Source organism: Oncorhynchus keta, chromosome 27, assembly GCF_023373465.1.
Source record: "Oncorhynchus keta strain PuntledgeMale-10-30-2019 chromosome 27, Oket_V2, whole genome shotgun sequence".
NCBI classification, from domain to species: domain Eukaryota; kingdom Metazoa; phylum Chordata; class Actinopteri; order Salmoniformes; family Salmonidae; genus Oncorhynchus; species Oncorhynchus keta.
The window spans coordinates 37303758-37325133 of NC_068447.1; the positions used below are offsets into that span (position 1 = coordinate 37303758).

Here is a 21376-nt window from a genome sequence, read left to right on the forward strand (position 1 = left end):
TTCACCCCTTCTGCCTCCTCCTCCGCTTAAAACAACAAAAGGGCCAGGGACTTAAGTGGTCCTGGCTCTGAATGTCTGAAACATGTCTAAATACCATCAGTGTTCACAGCCCCTCTTCATGCAATTGTAAATGACTGAGCAGAGGACAAAGGGATTAGGGTGCAAAAGGAGAGAGGGACCATCTTAACCTCTTAGGTCAACTGTGACCCCCCCCCCCTTTAACCCCCCCGGCCTGACCATCTGAGCATTCAACAAACTATGGGAATGTAGTGAGCATGGAACCAAGAGCGCTCACCATTTGTCTGCAAGAATTGAAAAGGAGGGCAGCCGGGTTTTGGAATGTTGGGCCATTCTTTTCTCAGCACATTCCCGCAGCGTTCTCCCGACAACTAAATGACTGTCAGACCAAATACAAAACGGCCTCCTTTCTGGATTATGCCTCTCCGACAATCACAGCTTGAGAATCGGAAGAATGTTCAACCACCAAAACCCTCCGCCGCCCATCCCTCATCCCCACCCTTGAGGCCATAACATTTTTTTAAAGGGCCAAAAGGGTTATGAAAGCACATGAAGGGGATAGATATTACAAGTATCTCAGAATAATATATCTTTTCACTGTTATTGTGTGACTGCTTCACAGTCTAGAGTGAAACATCTGGTGTTTTTGCTTATAAATGGTGTATTATGTTAATGTGCTGGGTCAGCTACAACTTCTTAGACCAGCTGTGGAATAGACAGTCAATGTACTCCAGGAAACAAAGTCTTCATACATACTAGATAAAAAAAAAAAAAAACAAGTCAGGCTAATCAAAATGACACGTTTATTTTTAGATATTTTTGGCAAAGAACACAGGATCAATCTGGTACAAAGGCAGTAAACAAATGTGCCTCTTATAAAAAGTCTCATGTAATGATGCATTTGTTTTCAACTGTCACGATGACAAAAAAAATAGAATAAAAATCATTTTAAAAAGCACAAAAAAAAGAAAAAAATCATTCTGTACATAGGTCTTACAAGTCAAAAATAAATAAATAACTTATGAAATATAAAACCAGTAACCAAGGTACAGTATGTACAGATGTCAAATCCTCTCCTGAAAATTGAGTGTGCTTCAAAACTCAAAGAACCATTGGTTCTACTGGACCAAATGTAACATTAACAAGTACAAAAGTATGACTGGATAGATTTGGCACTATTTGAAATCTTTGGTTTTTGGTTGTTAGTTTTAGAGTCAGAGGCAATGTTAAGTCTTTGGGTCAGAAAGAGTCTCCAGTTCTTTGGGTGTTTAGTCTGTTTAGTCCTCAGAGCTTGCTCTCCTCCTCCTCCATGGCTCTGTTCAGTCCAGGGATGAACTTGAGGAGGTGTCGGCGGAAGCTCTTCTGTTTGGGTTTCCTCTGTAGCGAGCTGAACCCTCCCGATTGCACTTTCTCCCCTGGTGCTGACGAAGAGTTGTTGGAGCCCCTCAGGTAGCTGCGTGTACTGGCGCTGCGGGTCAGGTGGGCCTTGGCCGAGGTGAAGAGCTCGCTGGCGGGACGGATCATTCTCTGCTTACCCTGGGGTGGCTTCTCCTGTTCCTGTTGGTCTTTCTCTGTGCTGCTGGTGGTTCTGGTGAGGTCACCGTTGGCGTCGTTGAGGCGGTCGCCCTGCCCCTGGTAAAGACAGGTCTGGTAGAGTGGGTCCTCCTCTGTGGTGACACTCAGGTGGGTGGCGCTGCTGCTGGTGCTGCCGGTGCAGCGGAGGGCACGCAGGGCGGCCGGGCTCGGTGCGCCCAGACTACCGTACACCCCCGCAGACTCCAGGGACTCATAGATAGCAGCATCACTCATCACTATGCCTAGAGGACACAGGGAAAGAGTGTTACACATCTTGAATTGACTTCAAATTACATTTACCTGAGATCATATAGATCAACATAAACAAATCACTTACCATGAACAAGCCTCTGCTCTTGCATCATCAAAGATCTGTATTCATCCCATTTCTCATGTAGGGTTTGCTGTTTAAAGAAAATACAGCAATATTAGAAAGCAGTCAAAAAGGTGACATTTTGTGTGATTTCCAACTGTGAGCCTGATGGATGAGCTTGAGAGAAAAGCCACTTGTTTTCAGATACTAAAAAGGTCCTTTCTACCAGCCAAGTGTAACGTAAGCTTGTAAAACTACGTGTCTACTTTCATTCAATGTGCTCTCACAGCCTTCTGTAAGCATGCTGGAGAGCATTGCTGCCGCTAGTCATGAAACAGGTGGGAGCAGAGGGAAAAACAGGTGGGAATGGGGTTGGTCTAAATCTAGCGTGCTGCATGGTGAGAGAACGGCTTTTTCGGGCTACTGGCTATAGGCTTTTCACTACACTGTCAGACTTATCCCAGTCACACACTAACCTGGTCCCAGATCTGTTTGTGCTCTATAGTCAACTCCTATTGTCATTGTCACACACCACACTGGATACTCAATTTCTGTTGAAATGTAGAAGCAAGCAGAACCAGAGGTTTGCTAACAAGGGGAAGAGGGGGGTTCACCTTTAGATACTGAAGCCTTGCCTCCAGTTCTGCTTTTCGAATGGAGTCGCTGTACACTGTTTCCAGCCTATAGTAAAGACAGTAATGTTAATGTTAATTCAGACACAGGAAGGCCAGAGAGCCACAAAGAAAATAAGGATTCAAAGCATACTCTGGGCCCAATTAAGAATAGAGAGGAACTTCAGAAGTAGCCATGTAAAGGCCCTTATATAGGAGACCCTAACATGCTAGAGTCTCGGCTCAACAGTTTACAAGCAGGGGGGCTTCAGGATGGTATCACGTTTCAAGACACCCACTAGACTGCAGCAACAGGTGCACATCTGAGGGGGTTTGTTGTTTTTACTGGGCTGATACAAGCTCTACGTTAATGGTTCAGTAGGCCTATATGTTTACTAGAGGCGAGAATAATTTGATGAAGTCTATAGTTAGACAAGAGGCATGAGCTCGGCCTCTCATGTGGTTAACTCCACTGCTTAATCAGTTGCCTTCTGAGTTTATAAAAATGGGTCTCGATTCTAATAGGCCTTTTATCTTTTACAAGCAGACAAAGAGAGTGAGAGTGTGGTTCCAATGTAACACGGAGCAAGTTAATTCTGCATATTAACAACGGTATATGGCTTGCTTCTAGGCAACTTTGGTGTGCAAACATGAACAGAACGGTTTACAGTACGTCCATGTCACATTCATTGTATGGTAATCACTTGAAAGATATTACCTTTCTCCAGAATATCTTTCAGGAGCCACTAGACTAGATTTACAGAGACAGCCATGAATGAGTATTCCCACTCTCAGTCAACAGCCAGACTACATTATCGATTCTGTGTGATTTTTGTACTGCTACACTGCGCAAGAAAAAAAAGACTCAAGATCTATCTGTATGAAAACGACAGCGTCGACAAACTCTTTATAAAGAACCGATTTGAATAGGGCCGATACAAAGTGGAGCATTGAAGTTTTGTTACCATCCACAACCAGCCCCCAATCCCAATCCCCGTGCCAGTTCCCTTTACCAAAGAGATGTGATCTGCTTACTTAATGGAGTTCCCAGAGGCCCTGATTAGCTGAACAATCTCCTTGTGCTGAAATCCGTCCACAGTGGTCTCGTTCACGCTAGTGACGGTGTCCCCTGTGCACAAAACAACACGCATGTTAACAAAACGGCAACGGACCCAGTTCATTCCAGTGTGGCTTTATCACGGCTGTGGTTCTGCTGAGACTAGTTTGATCCCACTAGCGTCTGTGGTTTGTAGAGCAATAAGAAGCACTTGGTTGGCTGGTGCTCCTGCAGCCCATGTGTGATACAGGCACTCTAGTCTAAACCCTGGCTGTGTGGTCATGGCAGGCGACTTGGCACACGTGCCGTGGTTACCCACTTTTGCTGATAAGACAGCCTGAAAAATATTGATCAAGGATTTGTGTTACTCCATCTGTTACTGTCAAACTATGGCAAGTCTATTCAATATTTTTTTTATTGATTTCAGATGGTTCTGACCCGACCTGGTTGGAGTTGCAGGCTGAAACACAATGCCTTTTCCCCTCTGGTGAACCACACCTTTTTCTCCCCAGTGAGATCTTTTTTCAAATGGAAATCTTTATTTATCCAGGCAAGTCAGTTAAGAACAAATTCTTATTTACAATGATGGTCTACCAAAAGGCAAAAGGCCTCATGCGGGGACGGGGATTAAAAATAAATACAATATAAATATAGGACAAAACACACCATCACAACAAGAGAGACAACACAACACTACATAAAGAGACCGAAGACCACAACATAGCAAGGCAGCAACACAACAACATGGTAGCAATACAACATGGTAGCAGCACAAAACATGGCACAAACATTATTGGGCACCGACAACAGCACGTCACACAAAGCAGCCACAACTGATAAAGTCCTAATGGTTCAGTTTAGAGAAAAACACAGGGAGGGAACAATAAACAAGTCATGTATGGAATGTAGGAAGTGAAACTGACACTTGCATGTCTGATGTGATGTGTAGTGTGAAGGGGAGGATGTAGCCCTGCCTCTAGAGCGCCTTCTCTCTGAGATTAACAGACACGTGTACTTAGAGAAATTAAATGTGAGAATATACAATTTCTTCGTTCATTTCCCCTATTGTTTCTGATCAACTGGATGGTAATGGTGATTCAGACTAGAAAGAAAATAGAGCATGTCTATTCAAGAATGCTATTTTTGAAATACACACAAAAAAACATGATTGAAATAGACATGGCCGAGTTACTGTATGTGTTTGACAGAGGTATTGGATCTGGCAAGGCGGCAACGGAGATGAGGGAGTTGACTCATATGGTGTTTGTTAAATTAATCTCTCCCTTTAGTGTTTGTTGACTGGAAAATGAGTAGGCACACTAATATTTGTACTTCCCTAACGCATTTGTGCTTGCGTTTACTTAGAGACTACTAGCTTCCTGGCTGGCAAACAAGAAAGGGGCGGGCTCCTATCAAAAACACCTGTCCTCCCTTCTTCGCCTGAGGTCTATATTCAGTAAAGGCAGGTCATGTACTGTATGTGTCGAATGCTGTTCAACACTGTAAAAATGTTTTAAAAAAATCCATATTGAACAGGGTTTTTCAGTTTCACTTACCGACTTTGAGTCCGGCTTGTTGAGCGGGGCTGTCGTCATGAACCTTGCACACGAATGTGCACATCTCCACAGAGTTCTGGTCCTGGTGGTGCAGCCCATATGTCTGGAAGAAGGTGGAATAATGACTTAGAATTAGAATTTTTGGTTGACAGCTTTTCATTCAAATAAATGTATTCTTAGGAACAATTAGATGCAGGGCATGGATATGTTCTTTCGTCATGTTCAAAATCGTTAGTCATTTCCCTTCACAAGTGCCAAAAGGTCCTATACCTAAAGCTCTAGGCTTTGCTGTGTAACAGAGAGAAAGGCATTTGAAACTTTGAAGACAGTTCACGGTACAGGGGAGCCTCTCCAACAGTATTGTTAAATATTTGGGATATTAAACTATGTGCTTCTGAGATTGTAGTCTGCATCTGAAGGCCTGACTCTGGCGAGGACCGTCAGACAAACCCTGTGCTACACAGCAGATTAGATAACATTGGCTGACGAAACTGCAAGACAGACAACTTCGAAACAGATCGGCAGAAGGAAGACAGATATCAATTTATATGCAAAAAAAATAATAATCTTACATTTCCCTTGTGTGGTTAGTCGAAACTAATACAGCTCTCTATCAACATCTGTCATAAAAAAGGACATGAAAAGCAGTCTCTTCATGAGCCAGGACCTTTATCAACACATTTGGTTAGAACAATCAGACATCATTTCCTTATGATTTACCAGTGACATTAAAAAACATTCTATTCTGTGTCATCATACTGCAGAAAAATAAAAGGTAAACCAACAATGTAATTGACACGCAAACATTTTCCACACATCTTGTTGACGACCTTCCTTCCTTGATTCACACATGACAGTTTCTATCTCGAAGGCAAATGTGACAACCACAGCCAGACTTCCCCTAAGTTGTCTTGTCAAAAGAATCGCGTAATTCAACTGCCGTCCGACAGCGTTATCCTGAGGTGACGTTTGAACTCAGGTTTTCCCTTGACATGCTTGTCTGTTGAGACACTAAGTGACAGACAAAATAATGGGCAATTCCATAGTCAGTGAATCATGTCAAATGCCACCTACTCAGGTGTAAAACCAGCTATCCACAGTGCATTCGGGAAGTATTCAGACCCCTTGACTTGCTCCCACATTTTGTTACGTTAGAGCTTTATTCTAAAATGGATTCAATAAAGACATTCTCATCAAATCTACACACAATACCCCATAATGACAAAGCGAAAACAGGTTTTTAGATTAAAACAACAGAAATCTTATTTACACAATATTCAGACCCTTTGCTTTGAGACTTGAAATTGAGCTCAGGTGCATCCTGTTTCCATTGATCATCCTTGATGTTTAAACAACTTGATTAGAGTTCACCTGTGGTACATTCAATTGATTGCACATTATTTCCAAAGGCACACAGCTGTCTATATAAGGTCCCACAGTTGAGAGTGCATGTCAGAGCAAAAACCAAGCCATGAGGTCGAAGGAATTGTCCATAGAGCTCAGAGACATGATTGTGTAGAGGCACAGATCTGGGGAAGGGTACTTCCTGCAGCATTGAAGGTCCCCAAGAACACAGTGGCCTCCATCCTTCTTAAATGGAAGAAGTTTGGACGCACCAAGACTCTTTCTAGAGCTAGCCGCCCGGCTAAACTGAGCAATCAGGGGACAAGGGCCTTGGGCAGGGAGGTGACCAAGAGCCCGATGGTAACTCTGAGAGAGCTCTAGAGTTCCTCTGTGGAGATGGGAGAACCTTCCAGAAGGACAACCATCTCTGCAGCACTTCACCAATCAGGCCTTTATGGTAGAGTGGCCAGACGGAAGCCACACATCAGTAAAAGGCACATGACAGCCTGCTTGGAGTTTGCCAAAAGGCACCTAAAGGACACTCAGACCATGATAAACAAGATTCTCTGGTCTGATGAAATCAAGATTTAATTCTGGCCTGAATGCCAAGCGTCAAATCTGGAGGAAACCTGGCACCGTCCCTATGGTGAAGCATGGTGGTGGCAGCATCAAGCTGTGGGGATGTTTTTCAGCAGCAGGGACTCGGAGATTAATTGAGCAAAGTAGAGAGAGATCCTTGATGAAAACATGCTCCAGAGTGCTCAGGACCTCAGACTGAGGCGAAGGTTCACCTTTCAACAGGAAAACAGCCCTAAGCACACAGCCAAGACAACTCAGGAGTAGCTTTGCGACAAGTCTCTGAATGTCCTTGAGTGGCCCAGCCAGAGCCCGGACTTGAACCCAATCGAACATCTCTGGAGAGACCTGAAAATAACTGTGCAGCGACGCTCCCCATCCAACCTGACAGAGCTTGAGAGGAAACAGAGAAGAATGGGAGAAACTCCTCAAATACAGGTGTGCCAAGCTTGTAGCGTCATACCTAAGACTCAAATCTGTAATCGCTGCAAAAATGTGCTTCAACAAAGTACTGAGTAAAGGTTCTGAATAGTTATGTAAATGTCATATCCGATATCTTGATGGGGGGGGTTACTTTATCCATTTTAGAATAAAGCTATAACGTAACAAAATTAGGAATAGGTCAAGGGGTCTGAATTCTTCCCGAAGGCATTGTACAAACAGAAAGGAAAACTCGACAAACTCAAGTGTCATGCTCATCTACGTGAAATAATCTGTGAGCATTCTCCCTTGTTTTGACATGTCTGTGCAGTTGACTTCTCCATATCTCTCAACGCAGGCTTCCTTCCTTCCCAGACCCAGAGGCCTTCCACAGAAACAGAACATGCAAATTCCAATCCAACTATATATTTACAGTACATAGTTGATACTGACATTATCCTCTTATCACACTTAGAACTGGTAAAGTCCAGCGACATGATGGAAAAAGCACAGGATCCTAATGCCATCCATCTCTACCGTCTCTGGGCTTTGACCTCACTTCCTAAAGAACAGGGCTTGGCAGGAAAGGAGGGACCTCTATCCAAACCCTAAATTTAACCATCTATCTGGAATAACTATAAGCAAAACAAAGCAGTGTTGTGAACCTAGAGCAGTACTTTGGTAATGATGATTTTCACGGCCCTTACATTAGCCAGATTTTCACGGCTCTTAAATTGGCCGGCATCTCCTCTCAGAGGTGAGGCTGACAACAAGTGGTGCATTGAAAGAATCGCTGCAGGGACAGAGAGGAGGGAGCTCTGAAAGATAAAAGGGGCCTATGTGCAGAAGTCGGAGTGTTTACAGTGCTCGAGGGATTGGAATATAGTAGGTCTGACACGACACGCAGGAGTGGGAGAGAAGATTTTACAAAACCATGCCGCTTTGAAAATAGACCCGAGAGAAAACAACTACAAAACCGCCTCCTTATCTACAGTCATGGGATGGGATACATCAGACCCTTATATTGAGAAAGAATGAGGTTCAGGGATACATTTCTTAAAAGTACACTTCATACACATTAAAGTATGTGGACACCCCTTGAATTTAATAGATTTTGGCTATTTCAGCCACACCCATTGCTGACAGGTGTATAAAATCAAGCACAAAGCCATGCAATCTCCATAGACAAACATCAGCAGTAGAATGGCCCGTACTGAAGAACTCAGTGACGTTCAAAATGGCACCGTCATAAGATTGCAACCTTTCCAACAAGTCAGTTCGTCAAATTTCTGCCCTGGTCAACTATAAGTGATGCTATTGGGAAGTGAACATGTCTAGAAGCAACAACGGCTCAGTCATGGAGTGGTAGGCCACACAAGCGCATAGAATGGGACAGCCGAGTGCTGAAGCGGGTAAAAATCGTATACCTTCGGCTGCAACACTCACTAGCAAGTTCCAAACTGCCTCTGGAAGCAACGTCAGCACATGAAATGGGTTTCTATGGCCGAGCAGCCGCACACGAGCCTAAGGTCACCATGCGCAATGCTAAGCGTCGGCTGGAGTGGTGTAAAGCTCACCGCCATTTGACCCTGGAGCAGTAGAAATGCGTTCTCTGAAGTGATGAATCACACGTCACCATCTGGCAGTCCAACTGACAAATCTGGGTTTGGCGGATGCCAGGAGAACAATACCTGCCCGAATGTATAGTGCCAACTGTAAAGTTTGGTGGAGAAGGAATAATGGTCTGGGGCTGTTTTTCATGGTTTGGGCTAGGCCCCTTAGTTCCAGTTAAGGGAAATCTTAACACTACAGCATACAATGACATTCTAGACGATTCTGTTCTTCCGACTTGGTGGCAAAAGTTTGGGGAAGGCCCTTTCCTGTTTCAGCATGACAATGCCCCCGTGCACAAAGTGAGGTCTGTACAGAAATGGTTTGTCGAGATCGGTGAGGAATAACTTGACTGGCCTGCACAATGCCCTGATCTCAACCCCACCCAACACCTTTGGGATGAATTGGAACACCGACTGCGAGCCAGGCCTAATCAGCCAACATCAGTGCCCGACCTCTCTAATGCCCTTGTGGCTGAGTGGAAGCACTTCCCGTTGAATGTGGAATGAGCTCGATTGTTGGTTGTTGTGGAAAAGTTTGTTGTTTTGAAAGTGTATTGGAACGTTTCTTAGTAGCTAGTTAACTTTTTAGTTTGGATGCAGTTGGCATCAGTTGCTGGGACTGCTACTCTCTGTCTAACTAGCTGCTAGCTAGCTGCCTATCAAGCTAACAGGGTTTCTTGAGGGCTTGAACGCATTCTGCGACACGGTTAGCCATTGTGGCTGGGACTGCAGATTGTCACGGGTTTGTGGCTGTCTAGATCCCTGCTGTTTATGGTTTCAAATCTTCCCTGTGACCTGCCGTCTGGAACTGCTAGGAGTAACAGCGTAACCTACGTTGCTAGCTACCATAACAAAGACCAAAGCCAGCGGGAGTACAGTTGAGGACAGTGGTGTCTATCACAGGTGAAGGATCTTTGAAACAAACAAAAAATAGTTCTACAAGCAGTTGTTACAACAACAAGAAAATAGCTTCAAGTGTTTTGTCCAAATACTGAATCAATTAGTTGAATCACAACTAATAAAAGAATGGATGACCTGACCAGAGAGGTTCAGGACATGAACAGCTTGCAGTTCTCCCAGGGTCAGCTCAATGAGTTGAAACAGGAGAATGGAAAGATGACAGCAATCTGTAAGTCATTGAGAGAGGACATTAGTTCTGTGTGTGAATCCATAATAACAATGACGGATAAATCTGATTATCTTGAGGGACAATCAAGGCGGAATAACATGGTTGTGGATGGAATTTCAGAATCTCCACACGAGACCTGGATGGAGTCCGAGGACAAAGTAAAGGAAATGATCTCTGAGAAATTGGAGATCGACCACAGGAAGATTGAGGTGGAGTGCGCCCACAGGACTGGAAAACCCACCACCGGCCCAATGACAGGCCCAGGTGCCATCTATAGAAGAGAGAAATTATTATGGGGGAGGTGTTGCTGTATATATATATATATATATATATAAAACCCATATATATTCAGAGCCATATCCATGTAATGGTTAGAGAAGATCTTATGTCAAATGTTAATGAAGTGTTGTGGTTGCATGTTAACTTTGCCCAAGTGCTAACAGTCAGTATATAAATAATGTGTGTGAAATGCTAGATCGTATATGTGATGTAAACAGAAAGGTCTACTTTCTTGGGGACCGGAATATTGACTGGTTTTCATCATGCTGCTTGCTCAAGAGGAAGCTTCTCACTGTAACCAGTGCCTGTAATCTGATTCAGATTATTAACAAACACTACAGGAACAAGATCATCCACATGTATTGATCACATTTTTACTAATACTGTAGAACTTTGTTCTAAAGCTGTATCCGTACCCATTGGATGCTATATCCAGGAAAGCCAAAGTTCCAAAAGCTGGGCCTAAAATAGTATAAGAGATCATACAAAATATGTTGTGACTCTTATGTGGAGGATGTAAAAAAAAAATGTTGGTCTGATGGGATTAATAAGGAGCATCCAGATGCTGCACTTGAATAATATATGAATTTGCTTCTTCAAATTATTGCTAAAAACATGCACCTGTTAAGAAACGGACTATTAGAACTGTTAAGGCTCCATGGATTGATGAGGAATTGAAAAACTGTATGGTTGACATAGTCGGGGCAAAAGGAGCAGCTAATAAGTCTGGCTGAACATCTGACTAGCTGGCTTACTGCAAATTGAGAAATTATGTGACTAAACTCAACAAGAAGAAACTGCATTATGAAGCCAAGCTCAATGATATGAAGAATGATGGGAAAACACGGAGTACTTTAAATTAAATTATTGGCAGAAAGAAATTAAACTCCATCTTTAATCGAATCAGATGGCTTATTCATCACAAAACCATTTGATGTTGGCAATTATTTTATTGATTACATCATTGGCAAAGTGGGCAAACTTAGGTAGATAATGCCAACAACGAACAGTGAGCCACCGTATTCATGCATAAAAAAAACAAATAATGAAAGAAAAGCATTGCAAGTTCGCATTTTGTAAAAGATGTGGAATTTTTTATTGTTATTGATCAATAATGACAAACCTCCTGGCATTGGCAACTTAGATGCAAAGCTACTGAGGATGGTAGCTGACTCTATAGCCACTCCTATCTGTCATACTTTTAATCTGAGCCTAGAGGAAAATCTTTGTCCTCAGGCCTGGAGTGGTAAAGCAGACTTTACTGGTTCTAACAGCAGACCTATAAACTTGCTGCCATCTCTTAGCAAACTGTTGTAAGAATTGTGTTTGACCAAATACAAAGCTATCTCTCTGTAAACAAATGAACTAAATACTTTCGGCATGCTTATAGAAAAGGGCACTAAACATGTACTGCACTCGCACAAATTACTGATGATTGGTTGGAAGAAATTGACAATGAGAAGATTCTGGGAGCTGTACTGTTAGATTTCAGTGCAACCTGTGATATTATTTTGACCATAACCATAAAATGTATGTTTTATGGCTTTTCAACCTTGCCATATTGTGAATTCAGAGCTATCTATCTAATAGAACTCAATGTGTTTTCTTTAATGGAATCTTCTCTAATGGCAAACATGTAAAGTGTGGTGTACCGCAGGCTAGCTCTCTAGGCCCTCTACTCTTTTCTATTTTTAGCGATTACCTGACACTGGCATTAAACAAAGCATGTGTGTCCATGTATGCTGATGATTCAACCATATACGCGTCAGCAATCACAGCTAATGAAGTCACTGAAACCCTTAAAGAGTTAAGAGCAGTCTGTTTTGGAATGGGTGGTCAGCAATAAACTGGTCCTAAACATCTATAAAACTAAGAGCATTGTATTTGGTACAAATCATTCCCTAAGTTCTAGACATCAGCTGAATCTGGTAATGGTATGGCTGTTGAACAAGTTGAGAAGCCTAAATTACATGGCGTCACCTTAGATTGTAAACTTCCATGGTCAAAACATAATTTAGATTCAATGGTTGGTAAGATGGGGAGAGGTCTGTCTGTAATAAAGAGGTGCGCTACTTTTTTGACACCGCACTCCAAAAAGCAGGTCCTGCAGGATCTAGTTTTGTCTTATCTTGAGTACTGTCCAGTCGTGTGGTCGAGAGCTGCATGGAAAGACCTAGTTAAGCTGCAGCTGGCACAGAACAGAGCGGCACGTCTTGCTCTTCATTATAGTTAGAGGGCTGATATAAATACTAGGCATGCCAGTCTCTCTTGGTTAAGAGTTGAGAGGAGACACTGCATCACTTCTTTTAATAAGAAACTGTTGAAAATCCCAAATTGTTTGCCTTGTCAACTTACACACAGCTCTGACACACACACACACCCCACCAGACATCTTTTCACAGTCCCCAAATCCAGAACAAATTCAAGAAAGTGTACAGTATTACATAGAGACATTATTGCATGGAACTCTGTTTCAAAAAACAGATAAAGCAACACCTCATGGCACAACAAATCTCCCTTGTTTGACCTACATAGTTTGTGTGTATGTATTGATATGTAGGCAACGTGTGCCTTCTGTAAAATAAATAAAAACATTATTTATGTAGTTCTGTCCTTGAGCTGTTATCGATTTAATGTTCTGTATTATGTCATGTTTCATGTTCTGTGTGGACCCAGGAAGAGTAGCTGCAATGTACCAACATCTAGTGGTAAGCCTTCCCAGAAAAGTGGAGGCTGTTGTAGCAGGGGGGGGGGGCAACTCCATATTAATGCCCATGATTTTGGAATGAGATGTTTGATGAGCAGGCGTCCACATACTTTTGGTCATGTATTGTATCTGATGGATACGCTGATGACCGTTCAACACATTTAGATTGGAGTGTGTATCTTATGGGATGTATCGGAAAATCATCCACATGGTTGGAGGAATCAATCTCATCGGAGTTAATGTGAACGTGAGGGAGAAGGACACTCAGAAATCAACAAATAACCCCCACCCCCCACCATTCCACCCCCCACGTCTATAATCTGCTTACCTGGATCTCAAAGCCAAAGGTCTCCTCCTCCTTCTTCACCAGGACAACAACTTTCCTAAAATGAAAAACATGGATATGATTACTTGATATACAGTTTTGAATATTTTTGGGATATGACTGCTTGATACACAGTATTGAGCTATGACCCAATTGTGACTGGTGAGTGACATCACCACCTGGTGCATAAAACACATGGGTTCCTCATCCTCACTGAAAATGCTTAATAATGAAATAGCCAGAGTGCAATGGAGTGCTTTCCAACGATCTCTCCATAGATATTCACTCCAGGTAATATCTTATCTGTTGTAATGGGACATTTAAAAGGAATAAAATGAACTATCAGTTCAATGATTAACACAATGTATTTTAGTGTTCCTTTCTGTAATACACATGCTTTTATTTGTGCAAGGTTGATGGTCACTAGACTTGAATGTTATGGACTGCTGATAGTGTCTAAAGGCGCCAGTTCCAAGGACACTGGTTATTATTATGTTCTGGGAGGCTGTTTGATTCACTACCCTGTGTTATGCGTTTACAGAACACATGTAGTCAGGATACAAGGGCCTGCTCAGAGAAGGCTTGGGAGACATGCGCTCTGCTTATGTGCTGGAGGTGTTTCCCTGTTGTAACTTGTATTAAAACTGAGATTTTTTATTGACTTTATCAACCACGCTCTCCTTTTCGTTTCACGTGGAATTCCCTTGACATACGCTCTTGGATTTTTTTCTCTGCATAAAATACATGGACATCATGATAGCTCGCTGTGTAATACACTCATGGTTAAACAGAACTCTAAAATGGCAACAAAAAAATGAATTAAATAGTGAAGGTTGTTTCTTTTAGGAAGTGATGATAAAAAAAAACATATATATATAAAAAAAAACATATATATATATATATATGTGTATATATACACACACACACATGCCTCAGGAGGACTTGATGGATTAGACGACAAGTATTAACACTGTTGAAGAGTTAATCAAATGGCTACCTGGACTATTTGCATTGAACCTTGCACACTCACTGGACTCCCACTACCCACACACACTCACACATACTACACTGACACTCCAACACACACTGACGCCACACACACTTTCACATATTCTGCTGCTACTCTGTTTATTATATACATCCTGATTGCCTAGGCATTTTTACCCCTACCTACATGCACATATTGCCTCAATTACCTGAAGTACCTCGTACCTCTGCACATTGACTCAGTACTGGTACTCCTTGTATACAGCCTAGTCATTGTATATATATATATATATATGTATATATGCCATTTAGCAGACGCTTTTGTTTTTATAGTGTTACTATTTCCTTTCTTACTTAGAAAATTGTTCGTACTTTTTAATTCTGCATTGTTGGGAAAGGGCTCGTAAGTAAACATTTCACGGTAAAGTTTACACCGGTTGTATTCAACGCACGTGACAAAGAAAACTTGATATCTTACAGAATTAACAATTAAAAATGGCATTATAAATCATCCACAAAGTACACTACAAAGATAATAACTACAGTACAGCTACAGTAAAATGACAAATAAAACTCTTGCATGTTCTTATCTAAATTGCATGACAAGATATTGCTGTTGCCAAAACATGACAAGCACTCTTTTGTTTCCAAAGGGCTCTTTGCGTCATACCAAAAGTAAAAATGTCCAAAGGTCTAACTGAGCAGTGTGTACTGCAATGTCCACTTAACATCATAACAGCAACCATAGATTAGATAGAAATGCATAATACATTAGAATGTTAAATAGTAATAACCAAAAACACAAAAAGGTTACTGTACTACTGCCTTTCTGTAACTCACCACATTCACATTTCCCAAGAATCAAACCCAGAGGCCTCTGAAATACTCTAATTACTCTGAAAGCAGCCTACTGTAGTTTAGTTAACACATCATTTGGGTCTGTTGTGAATGAAAGGGTTTAGAGCAGGGGTGTCAAACTCATTTCGCATCGTGGGCCACATACGGCCTAGGGAGATGTCAAGTGGGCCGGACCATTAAAATTATACCATACTCTGCTATAAATAACCAAAATATCATGTCTTTCCTTTGTTTTGGTGTAAAGAAGCACAAGAACATTAGGAAAATATTGAAATTTAATGAACTATCCTTTTACAAAACATTTCATGAAACACCTCATATTTCCTTAGACAAATGTGCAATTTACTTTTATCATTCACAAATATGCATTGCAACTGATCCCACTGATTGTACAAAGGCACAAAACTTTAATTGGTACTGAAAAATATAGTAATGCACTTTAAGATTAAATGAGACTTTTAAAGAAAGGAATTTTTAAACCACTTACACATACGCATATAAAATCTAAATGTAATCCTGCGTACACCTTACAAACTAAGGAGAGTGATTTTAAATGTGTAATGAAGAAAGTGTTCGCCTGTCCTGTAAATCTGTAAACTTCATACATGAAACATACATACACATACAATACATACTGAAAATGTATGGAGTTGTATGAACAGTAGAATTCCATCACACAACTTTTGTTTTGAAGCTGCTGACTAACATTAAAGTGCACATTTTTTAAATCACCACAGTAAGGATTCATCTTCACAGAGCTGTATTCTTTCAATGCAAACAGTATCTAAGGCAGCATTTTAAAGGTGTTAGTCTAGTCTGGACTTGTATTTGTACCTGAAACTTGGCATCTTTTGGCCTGTACAAGTGCATCAACACCAGGTGTCATGTCCTGACTAGCTGTCACTTTCAGAATGTCATTTAAGTGCTTGTTTGTGAGCCTTGAACGCATTTTTGTTTTATTGATATTCATCACTGAGAAAATTTGTTCACAAAGGTAGGTTGTCCCAAACATGCACAAAATTTTAGCAGCCAGGGCTGTTAATTTGGGGTACCCTGGTAGTAGATACTGATAAAATCAGGGCAGGGTTGCCATTTGCCAGTTGCATCTCCCACAAAGTCAGCTTCAACTTAAATGCATGTATGTTGTCAGAAAACTGTGTGACAACTTTTTTGCGGCCTTGCAACATTTTGTTCAGATTGTTCAAGTGTTCAGTAATATCAACCAAGAATGCAAGGTCCCGTAGCCATTCCTGAGATTGTAATTCCAACACCGGTTTTCCTTTTTCTCCATGAACTGTCCGATTTCCTCTCGTAGATCAAAGAAATGCCTCAGCACAGCGCCTCGGCTTAACCATCTCACTTCAGTGTGGTATGGCAGGCTGTGGGTAATGTTGCTGTCGCTGAGAAGTTTGTCAAACTGACGATGGTTCAGACCTCTGGACCGGATGAAATTTACAGTGCGAACAACCACCTCCATGACGTGGTCCATTTTCAGCGACTTGCAACACAATGCCTCCTGGTGCAAAATACAGTGAAATGTCCAGAAACGATCTCCTCCATTAAGAGCTTGTACTTTGTCTTTGAACTTTGTCGCGACACCTGCTTTCTTTCCGACCATGGATGGCGCGCCGTCTGTAGCCAGGCTGACAGCGCGGGACCAGTCCACTCCAACTCTGTCCAATGCAGCAAGGACAGAGCCGAAAATGTCCTCGGCTGTTGTGGTGTCCATCATTGGCACCAACTCAAGAAACTCTTCAGTAACAGTCAATGTCTCATCAACTCCTCGAATAAATATGGCCAGTTGGGCCACGTCTGTGATGTCAGTGCTCTCGTCAATTGCCACGGAAAATGCAATAAATGACTTGACTCTCTGTTTCAATTGACTGTCTAAATCTGCCGATAGTTCCGAAATCCTCTCTGCTATAGTATTCCTCGTCATACTAATATTGGCAAAAGCTTGTCGCTTCTCGGGACATACAAGTTCAGCCGCCTTCATCATGCATCGTTTAACAAAGTCACCGTCGGAATACGGCTTCGATGCTAATGCTATTTCGCTAGCAATTAGGTAGCTGGCTTTTACCGCTGCTTCACTGACTTCTCGGCTCTGGATGAAAGTTGACTGCTGTATCCTCAGACCCGCCAGCAATTCGTTAATCTTATCTCTTCTCAGTTGTCCTTGCAAGCCGTCATATTTTTCGCTGTGATGAGTCTCGTAGTGGCGTCGAATATTATATTCCTTCAATACCGAAACTTGTTGCAAACACACCAAGCACAAAGGTTTTCCGTGCATCTCTGTAAATAAATAGGACGTGGTCCATTTTTCTTTGAAAATTCTACACTCCTTATCTACTTTTCTCCGTTTGGATAACGACATTTTGGCTAATGAGGGTGTAGTGGAGAGGTAGAGACATTAACAATCTTAACAACGTCGTAACAAGCAGCAGATGGCGCATTGATACCGTCTGCTGTTTTCAGTCTGTCTCAGTGATGCGGCTTGTCTTAAAAAAAAAAATTAATTCCATGTCTTTTATGCATTTTTTTCCACTTTCAAATTATCCTGCGGGCCTGATCGAACCTCCTTGGGGGCGGTTCCGGCCCGCGGGCCGTATGTTTGACACCCCTGGTTTAGAGTAAGGCTGATTGGGTCTGTTCTGACGGTCTGTGTATGACGCGCTTCTTTCACAGTAAGAGTGAAAAAGTGACAGATACACCAATGTGTCCTGAAACTGACGGAAGGGTGTGAGATGACTGTTGGGCTTACCTCTGTGGCTCTGGTGTTTGGGTGAGAGGCTTCCACTTCTGCAGCCCGCCACTCTGTGAATTGAAAACATAACAGACATGAAATATGACAACCAAAAACATTTTTTTTTGTGGGGGGGTTTAGAACAGAAACCACACACGGGGATTTCCCAACTACGTACGTAGGCCAGGTTCAGTACACACCTCAATCTTCTCGTCCATCAGGTCCTCCTGAGGCATGTTGTGTGTGTAGTGTGTGTGTTTTTAAGCTACTGAGCCAAAACACAGGTAAGAAACAATTACAGATACACGCATTTCTGGTTCTGTCTGATCCCGGTTTAGTCTATATTTAGCTCTACTCTACGCTGTCCACTGTCTTGTGATGCCCAGACTGCTGATACGCCAAACTGTGTGTACAGGTTATACTCAGACTGTAGACAAACCAGATGTGTGTGTGGACTTGAGTCTTTGGTCCTCTTGCCACAATCACTGCATTGAGGGAAAACCCAAGCCAAATTGGGACCCAACCTCCACTTTACTTAGTGTAAACTACAAGTCTCTCATACTACATAACGTACTGTATTTAGCCTACAATCAATTCACCTCTGTTCTACCTCAATGATCCTAAGTGTTGACCCAATGAAAGGGCATTTTTATGTCTCTACCTCTTTGGGCATAAAAAACATGTTGCTTCCTTTATTTTCCAACACTACCAGAATTGTCCCGGGCCCCTCTCAATGACTTCATTTATTCCCAGAGAGAAAGAGAGAGAGAGAGAGCGAGAGACTCCTGGGGGTGGTGGGTGCAGAGCAGTGTGCCCTGCACATTCCCCTGTTGTGGCCCCAGGCTCCAGATGATGGTGAGAGACATAGGAAGGAGGCCTGTGTATAACTCTGGCTGGCCTCCTAATACAGTACATCTATAGAACAAGGACAGCCAATGCTGTTGTGTCAAACAAAACTGCTTCAGCTTTCCCCCAAAAAATCTATTTTGCCAATCTACATCACAGTAAATTCCCAGATTATGATGCTGGGCCATGTGGAAAGCGTTGGTACGTGACACGTGAACACCATTGATGTTGTTGCTTGAGTGTGCCAACTCTTGTACAAAGCTTATATCAAAACAGGAAACAATCCTTGGTGCCTAAAACAGCAACAGACCACCCATATTGGGCTCAGACAATAAAGGGTCATACAAATATTCACACTGCTGTTTCTAAATCAAATCAAATTGTATTTGTCACATACACATGGTTAGCAGATGTTAATGCGAGTGTAGCAAAATGCTTGTGCTTCTAGTTCCGACCATGCAGTAATACCTAACAAGTAATCTAACCTAACAATTTCACAACAACTACCTTATACACACAAGTGTAAAGGAATTAATAAGAATATGTACATAAAAATATATGAATGGGTGATGGCCTAACGGCATAGGCAAGATGCAGTAGATGCTATAGAGTACAGTATATACATATGAGATGAGTAATGTAGGGTATGTAAACATTATATAAAGTGGCATTGTTTAAAGTGGCTAGTGATACATTTATTACATCAATTTTCCCATTATTAAAGCTGTTTTTCAGTCTCTCTAACACAATGAATGCCGTCAGACTCATAATTAACGCCAGACATCATTTTATATGCGCAATATATGTGCTAGTGAGAAGCCATGAGAAATGAACAAACTTTACATCAGACTTCAAATATTGAGCATATCCAAGATGGGCTCTGTTACTGAAAGTGACACTGCCATGTGCTTTCATTCAGGGCATCATTCCAGGTGGCTGGGTGGTGAATTTAGCTTCTTTCTTTTTTTTAAACACATGAAACAGCTTTTTCCTGCAATCTAGAGCCATAATCATTATGCTTACTTAATTACATGTAAAACAAAATATGGTTTACTGACTGGTGGTTCTATTTTTTTTATTTAAATAAACTAAATATGCCTCTCTTCATCTCTGCAAAATTCTGTGTAAAGATTGAAAGGAATGAAAGTCTTATTCAGTACATTTAGTAATTGCTTGCTTTTCTAAAGTCTGCCAGCCTTGCCAGCTAAGACAGTTAGACAAGCTAGCGACTAACTGGATTGATAGCCTGACATGGCTTCTTAGTTAACTCTTACAAAAATGGGTTCCATAAGGGTTCTTCGGCTGTCCCCATAAGAGAACCCGTTTGGGTTCCATTAAGAACCTTCTGTGAAAAGGGTTCTACATGGAACCAAAAAGGGCTTGTCCTACGAGGCCAAAAACATATTCAAGTTCTAAGCTAGCACCGTTTTCTCCCTAAGAGTGTACCTAGTTGAGGTTGGGAAGCTTTCTGGGCTAGCAAAAGCCAACTTCATAAACATTGCTAGCTGCCAGGCTAGTAGTATTACAGTGAAACAACAAATAATATTTTTAAAACAGGACAAGTCAAAGTGGGCACGTGCCAACTATAGGCATGACGCTTCTGCTTTCATTGATATCTTTAGTCGAATACTTCTGCCACCTTCCTGTGCAAATCGGAACTAGGACATTTTTAACTAACTAGTTGTAGATAATCACGTGCCACGTTCAACGCATTAGCAAGTCAGAAATTTCCTAGTTTCCTAGTTCTGAATATTAAAGGAGCAAGTGCAAGTTACAATGTATCCATCACTGTAACACAGGATTTACATACCTTTCTGTAGTTCCTTGGCAACGTTCCACCAGAGTAAGCCAAAGTCTTGTAATTATACACCTCCGATGAATTAGTTGGTAAATCCATAGTTTTACAACTGTCTGACTTTGAGGACGGAAAGTAAATTTCGTCCTGGCTCGAAAGTCCACTTGCTGGATCACAGGAGTTTACTTTTTTAAGCCTGCGAAGTGTCATATTCTTCATATTATGTGCGCTGTGATCAACAACAAAAAGCAAAGAAACAATAAAATGTCCACAATATCAATATCCCTCCCACTCCTCTATCGCAGCCAACACACTGATGCTTCTGTCCAGACAGCATACACATTGTACAACTTCAAATTGGGAAGGCTGCGAGTACACAGAAGGCGGTCCGTACTGTGACGACACAATTGGATGGTTGTGTTTTCTTTTGTTTGGCGATCTTTGTGCACGTTTGCAAAAACCAATGGGTCAAGAAATTAGCAATTTGTGCAGTGTGCAAAAGTCTCACATGCCTGAAAAGATACATTGCCTATATAGCCGGCATTCTCTTAAATCTAAACAAGAAGGCCTGCGTTTCTAAAAAGGAAAACAGTATCGTTTAAGATGGGCAACAGATGTTTAAAT

General features: G+C 41.8%; 1 protein-coding gene across 1 annotated transcript; it reads right to left on the bottom strand.

The window, feature by feature from the left end:
* Positions 1-804: 804 nt before the first annotated feature.
* Positions 805-21133, bottom strand: LOC118359945 (general receptor for phosphoinositides 1-associated scaffold protein-like). Its single transcript, XM_035738882.2, has 8 exons — positions 20768-21133; positions 18130-18182; positions 13527-13581; positions 5131-5233; positions 3553-3646; positions 2521-2587; positions 1931-1997; positions 805-1835 (listed from the first exon to the last, which is right to left on the bottom strand). Exons 1-8 carry the CDS (start codon positions 20969-20971, stop codon positions 1303-1305), a joined length of 1176 nt encoding a protein of 391 aa, XP_035594775.1. The 5' UTR covers positions 20972-21133; the 3' UTR covers positions 805-1302.
* Positions 21134-21376: the final 243 nt, after the last annotated feature.